Source organism: Acomys russatus, chromosome 17 (genome assembly GCF_903995435.1).
Source record: "Acomys russatus chromosome 17, mAcoRus1.1, whole genome shotgun sequence".
Lineage (NCBI taxonomy): Eukaryota > Metazoa > Chordata > Mammalia > Rodentia > Muridae > Acomys > Acomys russatus.
The window spans coordinates 28,170,428-28,193,358 of NC_067153.1; the positions used below are offsets into that span (position 1 = coordinate 28,170,428).

The window sequence follows — 22,931 nt, forward strand, 5'->3', positions numbered from 1 at the left end:
AGTTTTAGCGCGTTCCATTATTTCTGAGTATCTTTCTACAAAAGCTCAATTCTTTTCTAAATCAGAATTTAGTTTTAAATTCATCTACCTAGAGTCTTTGAAGTGCCCATTTACTCAAGAACAGAGAGAAAAACCAAACTTTGGGTCAGTTTGTTAGGTCCATGAAGACATATGCTTCCTGACTGCCATTTGCCCGGTATATTGTGTCTCCAGATACAGCCATGCCGGTGGACATCTCCCATCCACAGGTCCCTCTTACATGACTGCAAAGCCAACACTCATTGGAGGCCTCACATAAAGAATAAACTCAGAGACGTAGATGCCAGCTCTAGCCATCAACTGCATCGACTTCCCTAGACCATGCACTAGACATGTGAAAAGTTACTGAGATCATGCCAATCCAGGCCATTCACATGTCAGGACAAAATATATCCACTTCCCACTTCCTGAACCCCACAAACCATGAAAGGAAATGAGTGTTACATATAATAATTACATATTATGTCATTAGCATTGTTGGTTTGCCGACACTCAAGGACAATTTCATTTGCTTGAAAGAAAGAACCTCAAGGCAGAGAAGCTAAACATCTCAGCAGCTGCTTGGAAAGAGAGAATAGAATTTTTAAAAAGCCAGGCCATGGGAGCTACCAACATGGAGATCAACAAGGTGACAGCAGGCAGCCACACAGCAGGGCATGGGGGCTTTAGAGAAAGAGTAAGAGAGCCTGAAGAATCAGAAGGAAATCATACTTACATCCTGGCCAGCATCTGAAAGAAAGAGACAGAAGGAAGGAAACAGGGAAAGTGTGTCTCTCCGAGTCAGAACAGGGCAGAGCCAGCTGGCTCTCATGACTGGTCAGCTTGCGAGGCTTGCACTAGGTCAAAGGGCTCCAGCATAGTCCCAGGCCCCTAGGTGCTGATTGGGAGGCCATGATCAATGACTACACAACAACCTAAGAAATATCACGGCCCACAACTTACCTCGTTAATTTCTGTCCCATCTGCACTGGTGTAGACAATTCTGTAACCACTGATCTTTCTTGATGTGGGATCCCAGGTTAATCGGGCACTGTTAGAGCCAACATTGGAGATTCTCAAGTTTCTTGGTGGGGTTAAGGGTACTAAGGGAATAGAGAATAATTAAAAATTTAAATAACTGGATTCATTTAAAATAAATGAAAACATAAGAAATAACACTCTTGGCTTTCAAAGTATTTCTTATGGGGAAAAACACTTTGATAATATAATCCCAAAATACTCCATGGATTGTCTCATAAAAAAATCAATAAAATTGCATAATTACCAAAGAAACTCTTTTCCTTATAGACAATGAATAACTATACATGCTTAGAAAGATGCAGGATTTGGGTAACTGCTCTGTGCCTTTTTGCATCAAACATGATAAAAATAAGAAGCCAGTGGATCAAAAGCCAGACATCTAAAACCAAGTCCTTGCTGGTCCACTCAGCTATCACGTGTGTCTCCACACATTAGGAGAAAGAAAGGAGAAAAGAGAAAGGCCCTGTCTTCTGTTTGCACACAGCTCTACCTTCTGAGCCTTTCACGAGCTTTCACCAATCTTAGCAGTGCCGCTGATTAAGTGACCCCTGGGAGTATAACAAGCACCATGTTTTCTCACTAAACTGTAATAACAAGAGAGGCAGCTTTATCTCTAGTGTACTGGTGGCAAAAAGCTTAACCAAAATCTCAGTTAGAAGCGACAGAAGAGCACTGAGAGTGCAACTCAGACAATGATTGCAGAAAGAGTAGCAGTAACCAGAATGAAACTTACACACACACAGGCACAAGTGCATATGCATGCATATGTACACACTCACATGCATATGTACACGCGTGCACACACACACCAAGATCTCAGCTACTGCCCTGTTTGAATCAACAGAGTAAAAGCTTTGGAGACAAGTTATGGCACTTTTTCTCAGCTACCATGGGTAACACTTTCAACTCCAACAATCAAGGTTTTCATTACCTCCATAAATACTGATTTCAGACATTACAGAGCTCTCAAGAGTTCATGATCATTTCAATATGCAAGGAGCTATGAACAAAGTGCTGGAAGTAAAATAAAGTGATACACTGAAGCATTGTTCGCACTAGCTTTGCATTATTCCAGAATCCAATTACATTATGGTGACGTGGCAGGAAAAACTCTATTTTCCTTAAGACATAGAAATATCATTTGGAGATGTTTTGAATGGGCCCTCCTTCCCTCTCTCCTTTTCTCCTTCACGGGGAGAGCTATATACGGTCTCAACACCTAGATAAATGAACATCCTTTGTGGCAGACACTGGAGTTTTTTTACAGATAGCTTCCCAAGACACCTCAATGGTGCTGAGATAATTTCTGATGCAGTTTGCTTTTTCTTCTTCTGCTGCTTCTTCTTCCGGATTTGATGTTTTAATTACTGTTCTGAAGAACAAGACAGAACGCCTTGAAGTAACAAAGAAAAAAATGTGGGGAAATGTCTTTTTCATTAAACTTCTATTACGTTTTTGCCTCAAGTCGAATCATAAAGACAAAGCACTGTTGAGATTGTGCTGCATATCTCTCCCCAGGAATCGGAGCGGTGCTTCCTGCATTTCCGTAAGATTCGTAAGCTCATGAGTAGAGCCATGTTTATAATGGCCTGTGGCAAACCTTGTTAGTATGCCTTCATACTTAATCTATTATCATATTTTCAAAACATAAATATATATATTCTTAAACCATTGTGAATAATTTGGTCAAACTTAGCCATGTAGCCAGTATATATCTCAACGGGACACCACTTTTCTAGCATACACAAGGCACTACACAGGAAAAGTAAAAATCCGCCCTCTTAATAAAATTTTGATTAAAAGCCAAACGTGATAAGGGACTCATGTAAGAAGGACATCAGTTTTAGAAAAATACTATTTTCTGTGAGTATGAAGAAAATAGAGTGATTCCATGTTCTCGCATGGATTTATTCGTGTATCAGCCATGTGGCACATAAAATGTGGTGTCTTACTGATAGCACTGCCCCTGGCACCCAGCTGAACCTGAGCTGGGCTTCCTGGCTCCGCTGCTATGACTCGAAACCTTGTGTAGCAAGAGCTCCCTTTCTATCCTGATCTAGTACATGGCACATCTGGATTTACAGAGAGAGAGAGAGAGAGAGAGAGAGAGAGAGAGAGAGAGAGAGATGGATTTATAGCAAGGATGCCAAAGTCCAGAGCTAGCATCCAAACTTCTCATGACATGTCAAGATAAAAGAAATGCATTTCCCTAAGTAAAATATATGTTTTCCTACGTCACAACAACCCCTTGAGAAGTTTCCATCAAAACTGGTATTTTGGTTCCAGAATCTCACACATTTATATGGGCTTTCATGGTAGTGTTCTATGTGGATCGCTGCCCCACTCACAGGTTGTCTCCTGTCCTGTAGCAGGATCGCTAGCCTCTTCTCCAAACATGGCATACACAGTGACTGTATATTCTGTATTGGGGAATAGCGCACTCAGTTCAATGTCTGTGTGGGTCTCTCCGATTTTCACCTGAAAAGAACACACATAATTAGATCATTTACCAACGTATGTGTGTGTTACGCCCGCTGGTAAGAGTGACACTTCTCATGGAAAGGAGACTATGGGTCCTCTCACTGCACCTACATCAAACAAGCTTCAGTCAGAATTCTGGATAGCTCACATTGTTTTACATTAGAAGGTGATTAGAAGGTGATAACAGAGAACCACATAAAACTGAGTGTCAACTTCCCCCCTTCCCCGCCAACACACACACATGCTATGTTAGAATAATGCTTTACAGCTGGACAAATGGCAATTGTAGCCAGAACAACAATGCCGTCTGGTCCCCAGGAAGGTGGGGGTGAAAATGAATTAGACATATTCTCTAGATGTGTACCCCAGAACAGCATGCTGGAGGCAAGGCCAAATGGGCGTTTGTCACCGCTTGCTAATTCTAACCAGCCCTCTGGCCGGATGCCCAGTTTGACTTCAAGCTCAATTGCACTGGGCCAGTTTTGTTACCCCATTTAACAAGGAAGCCATCTGGAAAAGTCACAAGTCCCTTTAGGAACTCAGAAGACACAGGCCCCACAGGACACGCAGCTTGTCAATTTGTCTCTTGATTCCAGGATAACTTTGGAGTTTGCTAAAATATATAAATATAAATATACATATATATGCTTTCTTGTATGGCAACTGGACATCAAATATGTGACAGGCAGTTTCATATTTTAGGAGGAAGAAAAAAATCTCCACAGTCTCCAGTCACACAATCCAAGTTAAGTTTCTAAATGCTGAACTATTTGAACACACACAGCAGAGGAACATAAGCAACAAAATATCTGATGTAGCTCTTGCTCAGATTTAGTTACTATTTAAATTTGCCCTACACAGTTCAGATTCTATTTTCTTAAAGGGTATAATGTGTACCAATAAGAGAGAAGTTCCTCTGTACTCTTAGCCGTGCCTGCCACCTCAGACCTAATCCTGATGTGTGATTGACTGCTCTCAATTTGCTTGTGTGTTTGTATGTGTCCATCCCTGCTGGGTTTTGTCAATTTGACACTACCCTAGTCATATCAGGGAAGAGAGAATCTCAACTGAGAAAATGTCCTTCACCAGACTGGCCTGTAAGCAAATCTATGGGGCATTTTCTTAATTAGTGATTGATGTGGGAGGGCCTATTCCAGTGTAGTCTATGCTGCTCTTGGGCAGGTGGCCCTAGGTTTCAAAAGAAAGCAGAGCGAGCAAGCCAAGGAGATGAAGCCACTAAGCCAGATTCCGCCATGGCTTCTACCTCAGATCCCGCTTCCCGGTTCCTGCCTTGAGATCCAGCCCTAGTTTGCTGTGATGATAGGCTGTCATGTAGAAGCCCGAGTGTATAAGCCCACATATAAACCCTTACCTCTGCAAGTTGCTTCTGTTCGTGGTGTTTTATCACAATAGAAATGTAGCTAAGATACCATTTCTATCCATGCCTAGTTTTATAGCATCTAACAATATACATAAACAAGTCCAAATTAATATAATTTTGGTTTTTCTTTCCCTCTATCAATATGTTTCAAGATTTATCATGCTGCTACACGGGGACGCCATTGTCATTGGTCATTCCTTTGTGGTACTCTCTGATACAAATATGCCACCTCTATGGATGACCATGATGGTTGTTGACATGGTTGTTGTCTATTATAGCAAGTAAAATTTCATTGAAAATTCTTGCAAGATGGGTTTGGTGACACACACTTAAGAGGTAGAGGCAGGAAGAGCAGAACTTCAAGGTCATCCACAGCTATATAGGCCATAGGAGGCCAGTCTGGGTTATTGGAAATTCTGCCTCAATAAACAAGACTATTTTCTCCCTCCCTCCCTTCCTCCCTCCCTCTCTCTCTCTCTCTCTCTCTCTCTCTCTCTCTCTCTCTCTCTCTCTCTCTCTCTCACACACACACACACACACACACACACACACACACACAGAGAGAGAGAGAGAGAGAGAGAGAGAACACTCTTGCAGGACACTACCCTCTCATCCCATATCTTTAAAATAGAACGCATATTCAACATGCCAAAATATTATGCAGAGCAGCTGTATTATCAGAAATGATCAGTCACAATGGTGTGCCTCAACAGTTAAGTGCTGTCATGTTCTCACATGCTCACTGCACTTGGTGTTATCACACTTTCAAAAGGTTTTGCTGATCTGTCGGTTGGGAGCTAGTATCCTTTCACTCTTTTTCTTGAGTCTTAGCATCTTTTCAGTACCAAATTTAACTCTTTCTTCTGCCAAAGTAAAACTCAGACCAGCTTTAAGTGCAAGTGGAGAGAAACAGTCCAAATGTAAGAGAACACATGCCACCAGAGCTGTGTCCTTGAGACTCAGAGTCACCACACTTCGGCTTCTAAGGATCTCGGTTATATGAGGCAGGCCTTTGACAATCAAAGAATCTACTTCCAAACTGCCTCGCTTATCCAAATCCAGAAACAAGGCACCTCTGAGTGGTATAGAAAGAACATTCTCTTTTCCCTTCAATGACTACATTAACAGCAGTTGCTCCCTGTAAATTAAAGTCTACAATAAATCAATGACAATCGAATATTCATAAAGTGGAATGGATGCAAACAGAAGTCCCATTGGGAGTAGGGAAGTGACTCAGACAGTGAAGTGGCTGCCATGTAAGCAAGAGGACGTGAGTTCAGATGCCAGCACCCACGTGAGAACTGAATGGAATGGGACATGTAACCCCAGCTCTGGGCTCACTATCCAGCCAGGCTAGGCTAGTTTGTGAGCTCCGGCTTCAATGAATGACAGTCTCAACAAAGAAAAGTGAAGGTTGAAGGAAGAAGCCACCCAAAGTAAACCTCTGCACCCCTACACACACACACACACACACACACACACACACATACATACACACACACACACATAGACATACATGCACATAGACTCACACATGCACACACACACACACACACACACACACAAATTCTTATCAAAGAGGCATGTTTATCTACCTCTCAAATAATAAAGACAAAGTTTAATGCAGTGCAAACCACATAGTTACTTATCAACTACATGTGGTAAAATATATAAACTTTCTCTAGAGCTACCTGGTAACATCTAGTGTTTAAAACAACAAAACCACTTTTTGAAATCAACTCTAAGGAAAATGTGGGGCAACCATGCAAAACACAAGGTAAGAATATTAATATTAAAGACTCTGTATCCAATAAGTTACCTCTATGTCCAACAGCATGATATTAATTAAACGCAACTTGTACAAGTCAATAATGAAATGCTATGCATAAAATTACTGTGTAGAATATTCCTTAATAGAATGGAAAGATATTCACAATAGATGACATTAAGATGGCAGGCTAGAGTAATGTCTTCACTTGGCAGATTACAATGCAGTGAAGGGAACCTGGAGCGATGGCTCAGTGGTTAGGAATACATCCTGTTCTTGCAGAGGACCCAGCACCAGAGGTGCTCAGTCCCAGCACCAAAATAGGGTGGCTCAGAACCACCTCTAACTCCAGCGCCAGGGATCTGACATATCCCTGGGATATGTACATATCCCTCCCCCAACACACACATTTAAATAATTAAAAATATGAAATGATCTTTTTAAAATACACTAAAGTGATGGGAGGGTAGAGCTAAGTGGTCGTTCGCCGGCCTAGTCTGTGCAAAGCCCTTGATTTGATTCCCAGAACCATAAAGAAGTCGGGAAAGAGAGAAGCGGGGGAGAAACAAAAGAGTAGAAGGGAAATCAAAGAAAACAAAATGCACTAAAACAGACTGTAAATGCCATGTCATCACTAGGGCTGAGGATGTGTCTCAATAGTAGAACTTGCCTAGCATGTGTGAGCCTTAGCACTGAAAAGCAATACATGACATTTTTTGTAATAGCTATCTACGTACAGGTAGTTGGGTTACCGCCTATGTTTTCATTTTGACGATTTGAATTTTCTGAATTTTACAATAATAATTCTACCTGAAAGGCAAAGGTCTTGGGGCCATAATTGGTAGCTGGGAGTTTACCTCTTTTTCATCTCCAGCCAGACCTTCTGTGAGAGGAGCATAAAGGATGAGATAGCCTGTGGCGCCAGGCACCGCGTCCCACTTGACACGCATGCTGTTCTCAGTCACGTCATACAGCTCGAGGTCGGAAGCCATGGGTAAGGCCACTGCAAGAAGAGGCTTTTTTGTAATACTCATTGACAACTGCCCTTGAGAAAAAATGAAGTAATAAGAAAGAAGAGGCCAGGCCTTCTGGGCCATGCCTATAATCCCGGTACTCAGAGGAAGGCAGGAGATTCAAGTTCAAGACTAGCGTGGCCTACTGAGTGACATCCTTTCTGAAAACAAGCAAATGAACAACAACAAAATGCCAGCCATACTTCAAGAGTGAGGAGAAAGGAATTAGGATAAACCTCCAGTTCAAGGCTTCAAGTTTACACAAAAACTGGTGAAAAACATCACTTTGTTCTTTGCAAGCGTAACTGTGGAACCCTCTCATATGCTCGCACCCGGTTCCCTAACCACATCGTCAGGTCCGGCACTGGGCTCACACCTGAGTCTCGCTGCACATGTTTCTTTCGGAGTGCTAACAACACTTCATGGCTCTAACATATTCAAATGTCCCCAGTTGGCTGACTCAGCTTGTACTACTGAGACCTCCACCAGGCAAGGACAGCCATTGCACAGTTTCTGGAAAGGGAAATTCTGGAGGGGAGTGTGAGGGAAGCAGCTGCGAATGGCAGGATGGAGGGAGTCCGCAGGGGAAGTGGATGATTTAGGACAAAATGGGATGCATATGGATGAAGACACCACATGGAAACCATTCCCGTGTGTGCTAACCCAAAACTAAGTTTTAAAAAAGAGAAAACATATTTCTACAATACAGAGGCATCCACACTGGCCTTATAGATTACTGTCAGTCAAAAGCCAAGCACTGCCCAGAGAAAAAGCGCCATGGTCTTGGAATATTGTGTTTAGCATTGTTTACATAGTCATTGCCCTACAAAGTGCAAGCAATGTAGGCCACGTTGGCCTAGCACCCAATGTGTAATAAGAGCACAGGCTTTTGATGAGTGGATAATAATCATTTTAAGATTATCTTTTATGATTCCCTGAGTATGTGCTTGTATGTGTGCATGTATGTGCGTGTGTGTGTGTGTGTGTGTGTGTGTAGTTGCATTTGTGTAATTGTGATCATGCCCCATGAAGGAACTGTTGCTATTCAGAAGCTCCTTGATATTATAATGAGATGAATAATGAGGGAAATGTGTCCCCAGGGGAAAAGAAGTCATGAAGTTCTCAATTCCGACTAATAAATTTGACACAGCTATTGGGTCACAGTAGACATTAAAAATATGTTTGGTGAGTGGATGGATGGATGGATGGATGGACGGACGGACGGACGGACAGACGGATGGATGGATGAATGGGTCTTCTCCTTCACCACCACTATTACTCACTCTAAAACATAGAAGCGATTTGTAAAAATCCATCCCATACACACAGCTGCAGCACCACCCTCTCCCACATACATGTCAGCCACTTCCTGTGACCTTCAGTCAGGGTGCGCCTCCGCTCTGAACAGTGCAGTTTAGGAATAAGCCTCGTAAGCATAGTTTAGGAAGTAGAGGGGGATTAAATACACACGTGTGGTTTCTGTGCCCCGCAGGCCTTCACTAGCAGTTCGGGCTGAGACCGCAAACACTGCTATCTGGTACTCAGTTGAAGACATTAAGTTTTTCAGCACTATGGAAGATGCACTTCCATCCACCACCACCTGTTGAAAGAACAGTTTGAAAAGAAGGTGAGCTATCTCCCATGCGGAGCTGGGGCTAAAAAGCAAAACTATCTCCGGCAAGAACATCTCATTCAATCTTTTATGATTTATGCTGTATCTCTTCATTTCTGCTGTAGTGATCAATTCTCCTTTGTACATAAATGGATGCACTTTTATGGAATGCACCCAAAGTCATTTTTAATTCAGACATAATGCTAATTGTGTCATTCCTAGGATAATTATTGTCCTAATCATACCCACCTGACAGCAGTAGACATAATTTCCCTTCATGCAACTTTGGGGAGGATTTAAAGGGTTTGTTAGTCATGAGAAAAGGAGCCACCGGAAGGATTTTGGTTTACTTTTCTCTTTGGACAAGATGATTTAAAGCTCCATGATTGATTTCTGTAACACTTGAAAGGAAGAAAAACCCCACAGATTCTGCCTTGGTAGACAAGGACATTGTGAAACATTCTGAGGTCAAGCAGAGGAAATGGAGAACCCATCCTGTCGTGTCTCAGTGAACCAGTGCCTCCAGGCTAGGCGTTAGGTGCTCTCTTCCAGCTACAACTGACCACGGTGGAAAACACTGGCCATGGCTGCCTCTGCTTTGTGATGCCTCTCCGGTGCCCTGGTCTCTATGAACACTGAGGAAATTCCAGATGCCAGAGGACTAGCCCATCATATTACCACGTAATTTGGAACACACAGTCTTCCCTGCGGCAGAAATTCCTGGCTGCTCCCAAACAGAAAAGGGTGGGTAGAAATCTTAGTCAATTTAGAACGTTTCAATTTGGGGAAGAAAAGTACACTAGGCTATAAGTGCATACTTGGTCCGTTCTCGGGATGACTGTGATGGGATGAGAGAAGGTGTAGATGCCACAACTTGGAAAGACAGAGCAACAATAGAGACATGTAGAAATCTATCTCAAACCACTTACAAGATTTAAGCAGAAGAATATCCTACACATACTCTCTGTTTCTTTCCCACTATAAAGGCTTCAGGGGTTGAGAAATGTGGAAAGACTGTCATGTTACCTCCTCTGGTTTTCCTCCTCGGGTGGGATAATACACAACTCTGTATTTTTCCACTCTTCCTGGGGAGTGAGTCCAGTTAACCATAAAGCTCCTGGCGGTGACTTCAGAAGTAATCAGTTCTGTGGGTGGCCCAATGGTGGCGAGGGCTGAGGCTAAATGAAAGAGATACGCCAAATAAATCTGATTTCCCAAGCTATTCTAATGAACCTAAGAAAAGGCACTAGGCAGGAGTAACTAATGATGTCATGGTGCCCCCTCAGAGTCTCCTCCATGCATAAGTTGGTTTCATCATTAATTATTGTATTCATTGATTCAGTCAGTGGAAACTTTTAGTGTCCATTAGAAAAAAAATTCACTGAAGTAGATTCTTAGGATCCAAACTGAAATAAAACACGGTCGTGCATTCTCAGAAATTCGCTGACAAGGACTGCTAATAATCAACAAAATAGGCTATTAAGTGAGTGTGTGTAAATCCGAAGATACTCTTCTGAGTTTTTAGTGGAGTCATTTAATTCTCAGTAGTTACTACTCCTGCCCGTGTTTTGTAGATGAAAAAAGGAAGGCACAATAAAGGTGAGGAAAAGACAAGGTCTACCAAGTAGTGGCTCTCAGAGCTAGGACAGTATCTGACTTCTAACAAACAATGTTCTGCATTAGAAGACATGGCATCTACACTGAGGCTGCCCAGTCAACAAGTGACTGATAGCTAAACACAAAAGTGGAAAAAGAAACTGACATCTACTGAATTTCCACTCTGTGCCAGACACGTGTATGCCACATGCATGTTAGATGGGTCTATAAATATGTGGGGCATTTAAAATCTCAGAAGAAAGGGAAGGAACACCACATAAAAATGAAAATTGATTGATTCTTCAAACTTTTAGGGAACCCAAAAGAAGTATAATAATCACACCAATGGGAAACTATTCTGGATTGCTTTAAACACTTTAAGTACCACATGCTGTTTATCAAATAGATGTACAGGTGTGTGTGTCTGTGTGTGTGTCTGTGTGTGTCTGTGTGTGTCTGTGTGTCTGTGTCTATGTTTGTCTGTCTGACTGACTGACTGACTGTCTCTCTGTGTGTAGAAGTAGCTATGTGGGAAAAGCTCAAATCTAAAATAGCCTCACTCTAAAGGTCAGACAAATTTGTTCACAGTCCTAGAGTTTGGGGGCCCCACCCAGCCTCATGAGATCTGGAAAATAGGATGATTGGAGAGAAGGAAATGAGCCAAGCATAACAGTGAAACTCTCCTAGATAAAGCAGAGGCAAGAAATGAAACCAAACTCCTAACATAAGGCCTTGATACTGTCCATCCCAGGTCCTATGAACCAGGTGCAAGCTACAGACTGATAATACAGTGAGGGCAAGGACTGAACAACAATGATGAGTTTGTTACTAAGGAGATGGCCTATGTGTGTTTTTCTCTACCCTCCTCTAAATACAACTAAAGAGTCTGGATGTCACGTACAAGACAAGCATGTGAAGACACAGAAGTCAGAGGCGAGAGATACTGCAGGACCCAAGAACCATCACAGAGTGATTTTTCCTTTCTCTTTGGTGCTCAGATGTCCCTAACTGGAAGGTAAAAGCATATGGCAACATGGAAACATCCATGTGTTCAGACAAAAGCTGTTCTAAAAAGGCTGTTTCTCTCTAACCAAACCAGGAGAAACCTAGCATGCAAATACGCAAAGCTTTCAGACAGGAACTCCAGACACACACACACTAAGAAAAACAACTGTATCCTCCCCTCTGATACCATAACCCATGGCAACCAAGATAAAATGAGGCCCCTAAATTCCACCCTGTTTTGGTTTTCATAGTGTGTCATACCATCCACCCCATCCCTCCATCCAAGCCAGGGTGGGATGGAGAGTAACAAAACCCCTCCTACCTACCCCATCCCTCTCTCTGACAGCAGAGTTGATCTTGGAGAGGGCCTGCCTAACTTCCAAGCCAGCCTGCTGGTCATGATAACCCCTTCTCCTTCACTTGGGAGACACAGTCGTGTACCAGGCCTCCCACAACTTTCCTACTATATGGAAGCTACTCCCACAGATCTGTCAGTAGAAGCCACCTGGGGGACAGAAATTGGGGGACCCCTGCTTCTCTGATAGGGTGAATATTAATGGCAAACCAGGGAGTGGCCCTTTTCTCCTAAGAAACTAAAGCAGGTAAACTAAGTAGCTCAGCCCTCTAATCCTAACTAGCAAGAATGAAATATTACTTTGCTCTCTTGGAAGGGTGGTATCAGAGAAAGACTCGACCTGGAAAGTGCAGCCATCATGGAATGCTTTAGTGCGAACGGACAATGGAAAGCACAGCTGAAGCCAATGACAACATAGAACTCCCAGAGAACAAACAACCAAAAAGATCGTTAGTAAAATTAATGAAATATGCCCAACAGCAGGGATGTGGACATAAGGAAGAATCCGTGAGCTTGTTTGCTAGAAGGGAAATGGCCTGATCTGAGCAAGAGAAAACAATCGGACTCAAAGCTTGGCATAGCGGGGTGTGCTGGGCCACGCCTATATGCTCAGCACAAGGAAGGCAGATCCAGGCTATATATGAGTTGAAATTACTAATTAGTTTAGGTGTTTTCTTCTGGATTTGAGAAATATCATATAAAATCATGTAATTTACAAAAAGAAATATTCTTTTCTTTCTTTTTGATTTTTTTCCTTGAGTCCCAATTACAAGATGAATTCAAGGCCAAACTGGACTACAGTTAGTCCAAAGCCAGTCTGTGCTACCTAATCTATCTCAGAACCCTTTTAAAAGAACTCATAGTGATAATAACAGAAACTCAAATACATGTGGGGATATAACAAAATATCTTTAATCTGTAACGTCAAAATCTTAAAAGGTGATGAAAAAGAAGTTAGAATTCAAAAAGTACTTAATGAAACAAAATTTTCTCTGTACAGGATTGATTCGCAAGAATTCATACTAAGCCAACCACACTCAAACTTCTGAACAGCAAACATGAAGAAAACCAAATCTTTAAAAGAGTGAGAGAAGTGCTCCTTATCTGAAGAAGAAAACAATTTATAAACCTTGGAAACCAAGAGGAAGAGACACACTCTGTTTGAATGTTCAGAAATAAAATTGTTTAGCAAAAACACAACATCCAGAGAAGACATGTGTCAGCAATGTAGGGAAAACCAAGGTAGTTTCAGGGAAAAAAAAGAAGATATTTTGGCACCAACATACTATCCTTTTAAAAGGTCTAAAAGATTTGGTGTTCTCTCACTGGAAATAAAATTAATTTAAAAGAGGGATCCCGGATTATTACAAATGAAAACTGACAGAAAATATAAAATAAAAAAACATAATAAAAATTATTCCCATCAGGTTTTCTAAATGATGTTTAATATGAGCTGGGGGTGCAGTTCCATTGACAGAGCACTTGTCTATCATGCAGGAAGCTCTGGGTCTAATCTTCAGAACCACAGAAACTGGGCCTGGTGGCACACACCTGTAACCTCAGCACTGGGGAAGAGAAACCAGGAGGGTCAGAAGTTCAAGGTCATCCTCAGCTACGTAGCAAAATCAAACACAGCCGGAGCTGGAGGACACACTGTCTGGGAAACTCTGTCTGGTGATTGAAACAGGAATTATAACATTTCTAGTGTGATTCTATCATATGTGGAGAAGTAGGGAATAGCACACTTTCGTGGTAAGGAAAATTGCTGAAGGTAAGAGAATTCTGTGCATGACACACACCAGCATCAGGAAAGAAACAGAAGGCATTAGTAAAGACCAGTGATTCTAGGCCAAATGCTGTGACCCTTTAATACAGTTTCTCATGTGGTAGTGACCCCCAACCATAAAATTCTTTTTACTGCTACTTCATAACTGTAATTTTGCTACTGTTATAAATAATGTTTTATATCTGTTTTCTGATGGTGAAATGGCTGTTTGACCCCCAGGTTGAGAACCACAGCTATAGATTCTACAGCTATCCAAAGAATAACAATAGAGTGTGACAAACTCTACACAGTTCTACAACAATTATGAAATAGATTAATTCCTTGAAAATCAAAATATTCTTTCTACAGTAGGGAATAAGGCAGTAATATTCCTATGCAATGGTTACATGCAACTTGGTATGGGAAATTACAGCAAATACAGAATGGCAAGAAAATGAAGTAAAAGTTGGAAAGATCAAAAAGAAAGAAAAATATTTCTATTTGTAAAGTACATGATTTTTATATAATATCTCTTAAATCCAGAAGAAAACACCCAATTAGTAATTTCAACTCATATATGTGATATATAAGATAATACAAAAATCAAATTCATTTCTATTTGTAAGAAATAAACATGTAAATACTGAAGTTAAAATTTCAATCAAAATCATTCATACGAAATTAAATAATTTGTACAATTCTAACAAAAACTTTATAGTAAATAAGCAGTTATGACTCATAGGTCCTGAACACTATACAATGATAATGAAAAAATTAAATCATATCTAACTATATGGACAGATATTCATAAGCTGGATACTGCCAACAAACCGAAAGTGACTCTTTTACCAAGCAGGTATTTGGTAACTGACAGTTTATATATGCATTTCCTCCCAATACCCTAGTAAAATGTTTATAGACTAAAGATATCCTAATATTTAATGAAATAATAATGAAACAGAAAGTTTTTTAATAACTTAGAAAGAATAACTAGGGGCTGTGGAGACTAGCCCAATGGGCAGAAGTGCTAGCTTCACAAGTCCACCTACCCAGGCTAGCTCCCCAGAGGCAAGGACATGCTGCTACCCATCTGCAATCCCAGCATTCCTACAGGGAGATGGCCTCTGGAGATAGCAGAATAGACCAGAAGGTCTCTCCCAGTCAGCCTCAAGTAGCATTGCAGCAGTGACAAGCAAGGCATGGCCTCAATAAGACGGGAGACAAGGAGAGGATCAGCTTCCCGATATTGGTGAGTGACATGTACAAAATCAGACTGTCATCTGACCTCTACATACAAGCCATGGTACACACATGCACAAATAAGTAAATTTGGTTTTGTTTTTGCTTTGGGGGGGGGGGGGTGTTTGCTTGTTTGTGTTTGTTTGTTGAGACAGGGTTTCTCTGTGTAGCCTTGCCTGTCCTGGACTAACTTTGTAGATCCCGAGTTCTGGGATTAAAGGGGTGTGCCACCACCACCCGGCTATAAATAAATTTGTAAAGTAGTAGCAGCAGTAGCGGCAGTAGAATGCAAGTCAACACAATTTACATACTATATAGTTACACTAAATTAAAAATTAGACAAGGTGACCTAAGGGAACAGGCCAAAGAGCCTGAGATTAAAACTACAGACTTAGACCTAACTGATGGTAGCACATATCACAAAACACACACAACTAGAAAGTGCCTCATGTCTGTTATGGATTTGCCTTCAGAGGTGTTTCACCCCAGAGGACAAACAGAAGAAAAGAGAAGCAAATGAAAAGTTCAATGTTACTAGCCATGGGAGAAATGAAAATCAAAATCCACAATATTGTATGACTATAAAACATTCTTGAATGGCTGAAATAAAAACCAGAAAGAAAATCAAAATTGATGTCAATGCAAAGGAACTGGATCACTCACGTGCTGCTACTTGGAACATAAAATTCTAGACTCTGGAAATACTCCAGTGGTTTCTTAATGAAAACTAAATTAAATTAAGCGTGGGCCTAAGATACTGTTCAGTCACTGCATTCCTGGGCACTATTCCAGAGAAATTAAAACCTACGTTTACACAAAAATCAATAAACAATTATTCACAACGGCTTTATCATAGCATCCTCAAACTGAAAAGAATCCAGAACATGCAAATACTTAAACAGTGACACATCCATACCAGTGAAACAAAAGAGCTATTGATATGCATACAGTGTCGATACATCTCCAGGGAATTATTCGACATGAAAAAAGCCCAATCCCCAAAGGCTAAATACTGGATAATACTCTAGTGGCTTTCAGGTTCAGCAAGAGGGTAATAGAAGGATGCAAGGGAGAGTGTGAACTGCAGCAGGACCATTCCTGTGATGGAAGTGTTTTTCAGACCAAGTCTATTGCTGCTCATAGCATGCTGGTGTTCGGGTGGTTCTGCAAGGTGCTGGGAAAGAAGATATTAGTTCTTTGTGTACTGTTCCTTACAACTTATGTGACAGCACAATTATCTCAAAATTAGGAATTTGACTTGAAAACTGGAATGGTGTAAACATTAGCACTTCATTGAAAATCCCTGACTAGTCAAAGCGCATGTCTCTTACCCTCACAAGGCTGCCAATGTGAATGACTCTTTTTGGCTGATGACTCGGGCACCAGAAAGAAAATAGAATATTAAGAACGTCAACTTGAAAAAGATGGGAACTTTTATAGTCCCTCATAAACCTGTGCCCACCAAGATTCACTTATGTGCATTGTAAAAGACCTATAAGCATGTTAAATCTCTGGACATGTTTTTCTCTCATTTATAGTTCAGTGTCCACAGTGGAAGACCTGTGTCCACAGTCATAGGTGTGTGTGTGTGTGTGTGTGTGTGTGTGTGTGTGTGTGTGTGTGTGTGTGTGTGTGTGTGTTTATAGACCTGTGAAGATCATGGCAGAGCTGGGCACATTGTAACGCCCACATCCTTTGGGTCTCTGTGTCCTCTATTACCTTTAATCTCCTTGTCTTGCTCTTCCACTCTGGAGCACACGGTCCTGGTCAGGCTCTCCACCACTGTGTGCATCAAGTCGAATTCAGCAACATTGTACACATGAGTGCTGTCTGGCTCAGAGGCAATCTCCTGCAGCTCGTTCAGGTCAGCATTTTTAACCCCTGCCATAAAGGAGAACAGGGAGGATGGTGATGCTGATGGCTCATTGGAAAGAGCAACTGCAGAGGACTTAGTTAACCCAACCAGTCTTTACCACGCTCAGAGGACCCTCAACTTGATGGTTAGATCAAATTATGTGTCAATGACACTGAAGTAGATGAAGAAAATGTAATGTGAGATATATACAACCGAATGTTTCAGTCACAGAGAAAGATGAAGTTATTTCATTTATAGAAAACAGATGCAAATGGAGATAATCTTATTAAGCCAATCTCTGAAAGGCAAATAATGATTTTTTTTCTCATTGTCCTAGATTTTAGGTACATATATAAAATCTTGTTTGTAAATGCACAAAAGTACAAACTAAACTTTCTAAAGGAAGAAAGGAGATTCACAAAAGGAGAAGGGGAAAGAAAAAGGAGGGTAGTAGGATTTGGGGAAAAATACTGAATACATGGTATTGGTTGATTTGAATTTTTAATTACAAAAAGATGTAGCAGACTGTGGGGGCACACAACTTTAATCCCAGAACTTGGGAAGCAAAGGCAAGTAGATCTCTGTAAATCCAAGGCCAGCTTGGTCTACATACTGAAATAGTCACATAGTGCTATATCCTGAGACCCCCATCTCAAAAAGAAAAGAAAAAGAAAACTGAAGAAAGAGAAGAAAGAAAAAAAGAAAGAAAGGAAGGAAGAGGAAGGAAGGGTGGGCAGAGGGAGAAGGAAAAAGGAGATATTCCATATGAGTTGTTTCCTAAGTAATTTGGTGATGATTTTGCTCAGCACACCCCAACAGGGAAATAATTTTGATATAACTTCTGTCTTGCACAAATATTGCAGAATCAAAAATAACTAAACCAGCACCATAGACTATCAATCTTCAGGTTTAAACTTCTGCAAAAATAAGTTTATTTATATTTGAAAACTTGCTTATAATCTCAGCAGTACTTCTATACAATACTAAGCCAGAGGGAAATCTGGGTAAAGATATTTTTAATGGGCTCAAACACAATTTACTGCCCATTGCGATCCTTTTATAAATAAGGAAGCTCTGTTGCCTCCGTAGCCTTTACTGGAGGTCAGACAGAATGCTGAGTGTCTGAAGGGTAGTCCAAAATAGTAGGACAAAAGGCAGTTGCTGCAGATGCTTCATGTAGTATGCTTAATCTGCCCCAAGCACTGCGGTGTTCGTGGTCATCAGTTTCTTAACAGAACTGTTGTTGCTTAACACACGCAGAGTTAGTGCGCTTGTCTGCAGGATACAGGACTAGAAGGGGTACTGCTGAGATTCCACTACACCACACTGCCTCTCAGACGGAGCATCACATAGAGCCAAGGAAGGTGGAGACAGAAAAGGAGGGGCACACGGCTAGGGTCTCTTCTCAAAAGTCAGCCAACAAGGAGGATTTCTTTGGAAATTCCTGTAATGTCAGTCATCCGAGGGTATCAAAAAAAGGCACTTTAGAGACATGTTAGAGAGATGGCCTGCAGCAGCACAGGTGATTTCTTACGTGCCTGACTGCCCAATTACGCATCGTTCACACTCAACATACTATGTAGCAAAGCTTTAATAGCCCCTGAATTATGCGCATTAGGAGGCTTAAGATAAAGAATACCGCTCACTTGCAGGTAGTTTCGAGACAAGTCTGAATAACATCTGGATGAATTCACTAAGTTGCTGAAACACTCTTCTAAGGATTATTAACACACACATAAAATTCAGGATAAACACACAAGATAATCCCCCATTAGTTTAACTCTTCTGCTGAGGCTTTTTTTTTTTTTTTTTTTTTTTTTTTACTGGATGAAAGACGTAAAGAAATATGAATCTGATGTTTCTTGCCCAGGGGATTTCTCCAATACACAGCTGAGTCAATATAACCCTGAGTGAAGCAGAGATCTTAGTGACGAGACTGTTTTCTCATGCCATGCACGTCTACGCTTGATAGCATATGCTAGAACAGACTCTGTCTCTCTCCCCTCCCGTCTTGTTTTTGCTTCCCCGTTTTTAATGAATAAAATAGCTTGACTGTTGCAACTGCATGGAAAATGAAGGAAATGGTGGTGATGACTTGGAAGGAATCTGTAGAGTCAGGAGTTTTGCTCCACTCATCCTTGTATCCCAGAATGCACCACAATGCCTGGCACACAGTGAAGCTAGCAATTCTTGAATAAAGCATTCTCTAAGCCACAAATCCAAGCAGTGAGTCTAAGGGGGGATTACAGGCAATTTTCTCTCTTCTTGGCAGCTCTGAAAGATGCACTGTTCAGCTTCAGAGTGGTAAATGTTAGTGCCTAGTACAGGCAACTGAATCAACTCCCAGGACCAAGATGATTACGTGTTTTAGCTGCTTTTCTGTGTTACAAAAGTATGTCGCTAAATACTTAGCAGTCATCCTCCTGTGCTCATTTCCAGTGTGTACCCTTATCCACAGTATAGACACCTACGACTAATACCAAACACCTATGCAAGGCCCAAAGATGCAGGTGAGGGATGCGATGAGACAGTCCCTATACACCACTGTGATAGAACACTCACCTTACCCTCCTCACGCACATGCATGCAAAATACTAAGGATAAAAAAAATATCAAGCAAAGTGAGAAGACGATGAATTTCTAATGTTTCTCTTGGGTCCCTTTTATTCTCACTTCTGTGAATGAAAAAGCATAGGTGGCAGTTGTACAGGGCAAGGCAATACCCTCTGCTTAGCTGAACCAAAATAATGTGCTTCTCTTAGACACACCGTTTATGCGTGTCTTAGTTTCAATACTGGGAGTGAGAGTGCTTTCTTTGAAATATTTTGGACCACCAGGTCACTCGGAAAATGTCAAGGACCAGGTAGAGTATTGAGTAGGAGCAATAAAAGTACAATCTCACCCTCCAGTGACTCATTTTTCAGAGGAATTACAGGGAGTAGGAAAAGAAGAGAAGAACACAGTATCAACAGTGTCGCAACTATTGCCAGAGAAACACTAATAAGAAATATATTGAGCTGGGCGTGGTGGTGCAGGCCTTTACTCCCAGCACTCGGGAGGCAGAGGCAGGTGGATCGCTGTGAGTTCAAGGCCAGCCTAGTCTATAAAGCAAGCCCAGGGCAGGCAAGGATACACAGAGAAACCCTGGCTCGGAAAACAAAAAGTAAAATAAAAATAAAGAAATATGTCCTATGCCTGCGGTGGCAGCGTACGGCTTTAGGTCCAGCACTGTGGAATGAAACTCCAGAGGTGTGAAGGACGCGTGTCTGTCTGTTGGGGTGGAACTCTGCATTCAAGGCCAGTCTGGTATACAGAGTGAATTCAAGAATTACACAGAGAAACCCAGTCTCAAAAAAAAAAAAAAAAAAAAAAGACAAACAAACAAACAAAAAAGTTCTCTCACTGCCGCCTGCAGATCATGATTAGCACACTCGGCTCCTTCTCCAGCACCGTGTCTGCCTGCACAATGCCATGCTTCCCACCATGAAGACAGTGAACTAGACGTCTGAATCTGTAACCTAACCCCAACTAAATGTTTCCCTTTCTAAGAAACAAAAGGAAATAGGTCTCTTTAAAAAGTAACTCATCAGAAAACTACTCTAATATATAAAATAAGAGTAAAATAAAATGCATAAACAAGGACTCCTTTCAGATTTTTCTCTAAGCAAGAGGAACACATCAGCACACAGAGAGGGGACACTCTGCTGGGTCTGTCTGTGGCTCTCAACCCTGAAAAATGTTTTCCAAGTACAGTCTCACAAACATGCCTGGCTAGCATAGAATTCTCTGTGTGGACCAGGCTGGCATCTAACTTACAGAGACTGGCCTGCCTTTACCTCCCATGTGCTGCAATTAAAGGCATACACTGCTATATCTGGCCTGACCTGGTTTTTTTTGTTTGTTTGTTTGTTTGTTTGTTTTGAGTTTTTTATTTTGTTTTGAGACAGGGTTTCCCTGTGTAGCCTTGTCTGTCCTGGACTTGCTTTGTAGACCAGAGTGGCCTTGAATTCACTGCGCTCCATCTGCCTCTGCCTCCCAACTGCTGGGATTAAAGGCGTGCACCACCACTGCCCGGCCCTGATCTGGATTTAAAGTGAGGCTTGCAAGACACTTTCTCCTAGCTACTTCAATTTAGTAGATGTGGTGGTTTGAAAAAAATGGCCCCCATAGGCCCATAGGGAACGTCACTATTAGGAGGTGTGGCTTTGTTGGAGGAGGTGTGGCTTTCTCTGGGGGTGGGCTTTGAGGTTTCAGAAGCTCAACATAGGCCCAACTCTTCCTTCTCGATGCTTGAGAATCCAGATATAGCTCTCTCCGCTCCCTCCCCAGCACCATGTCTGCCTGCATGCTGCCATGCTTCCCGCCATGATGACAATGGGCTAGATCCCTGAGTTGGCGTGGTCATGGCGTGTCTTCACAGAAATAGAAGTCCTAACTAATTAGGATTACATTAGGAGCCTGGAGTCAGTTTCAGTATTGCACACACTTTATCATTTCTGACCACTATAAGATCTGGAAATCTCCAATTCTCCTGGGAAACTGTCTTACAGGGGTCGTGAAAACACTAAAGCATGTTCTTTTCTTTTTTTGTTTTTGTTTTTGACTTTTGTTTGTCGAGACAGAATTTCTGTGTGTAGCCCTGGCTGACCTGGACTCACTTTGTAGACCAGGCTGGCCTCCAAATCACAGAGATCCGCCTGCCTCTGCCTCTCAAGTGCTGGGATTACAGACATCTCAAGTGAGACCAAAGATTGACAACAGAATAACTAACTGTGTAAAATATAAGTAAGTGGGCCTTTCAGTACAAAGGACTTCAAGGCTTCCGAGCCCTGTGGAGGAATTTGCTACAACTTTGACATTTCAAGGCCCTTAGGATTCAAGATTTTTTTTTTCTGCCAAAGTTTATTGCTTTTTACTAAATAGAAGAGCTTCCTCTTGCCAGAGAAATTGTAAACATTTTAATCGAAGGCAAAACTTATCATATAAATATTTTGTAATTATTCTGGATTTGTTGTATATATCCTTTTTCATAAAATGATAGCTTTGGGGGTGTTTGATTCAAGTCAGCAACACTGCACGTCTTTAATAGCTGCCGGGGTCTTAATTCCTTGAATGTGTGGGAAATGGTTTCTTCTTGTACAACTATCAAAGAGACAGCTATAAACTGACTCTGAAGAGCAAGCCATGACTAATTAAATGAAAACAAATGTGAATCTAACTTTAGCATGTCAGTATATGCTTTTTCAAGCATCTTATGCTCAGTTTCTGTCTTAAAACCCCAAACACTGTGGTGTACGTGACAGGATCACTCATTTTAAATGCAAGGAAGCCAGACTCAGATGGCAAGCCTGATACAGAGAGTGCTCAGCCCTCTGGCTTTCAGAACAGTACTTGTTGCATTCAGTGGAATGTATCTACATCCACAATGAAAACTGGACCATTAGAGACACATAGCAACATACTGCAGCTGACTGTGTTGGCACCTGTAATCCCACGACTCAAGCTGAGACGGGATAACAAGATCAAGACCAACCTCAGTCACTAGTCAGACCTGTCTTCAAAACAACCAGCATTGGTTAGATGGGGAAAGGCATTTCCCAACAAACCCATTGAGTGTTTCTCCGTGTGTCTGTCTCTGTCTCTGTCTCTGTCTCTCTGACTCTCCCCCTCCCATTCCTCTCCCTACCCCTCTCTGAGACAGGGTTTCTCTGTGTAGACCTGGTCACCCTAGAGTTCACTGTGTAGATCAGACTGGCCTCAAACTCAGATATCCACTTGCCTCTGCCTCCCTAGTGCTGATAT

The 22,931-nt window shown here is 41.6% G+C and overlaps 1 protein-coding gene across 17 annotated transcripts in view; it reads right to left on the reverse strand.

Moving 5' to 3' along the window:
- Positions 1-22,931, reverse strand: part of Col14a1 (collagen type XIV alpha 1 chain) — a 243,533-nt gene that overhangs the window by 156,956 nt on the left and 63,646 nt on the right. For all 17 annotated transcript variants that reach the window (XM_051159672.1, XM_051159671.1, XM_051159655.1 and 14 more), the window contains exons 9-14: positions 16,994-17,155; positions 10,341-10,492; positions 9,173-9,302; positions 7,547-7,692; positions 3,408-3,537; positions 982-1,121 (exon numbers count right to left, since the gene is read on the reverse strand). In XM_051159672.1, the coding sequence (XP_051015629.1) occupies positions 982-1,121; positions 3,408-3,537; positions 7,547-7,692; positions 9,173-9,302; positions 10,341-10,492; positions 16,994-17,155 (860 nt within the window). The remainder of the gene's footprint in view (positions 1-981; positions 1,122-3,407; positions 3,538-7,546; positions 7,693-9,172; positions 9,303-10,340; positions 10,493-16,993; positions 17,156-22,931) is intronic.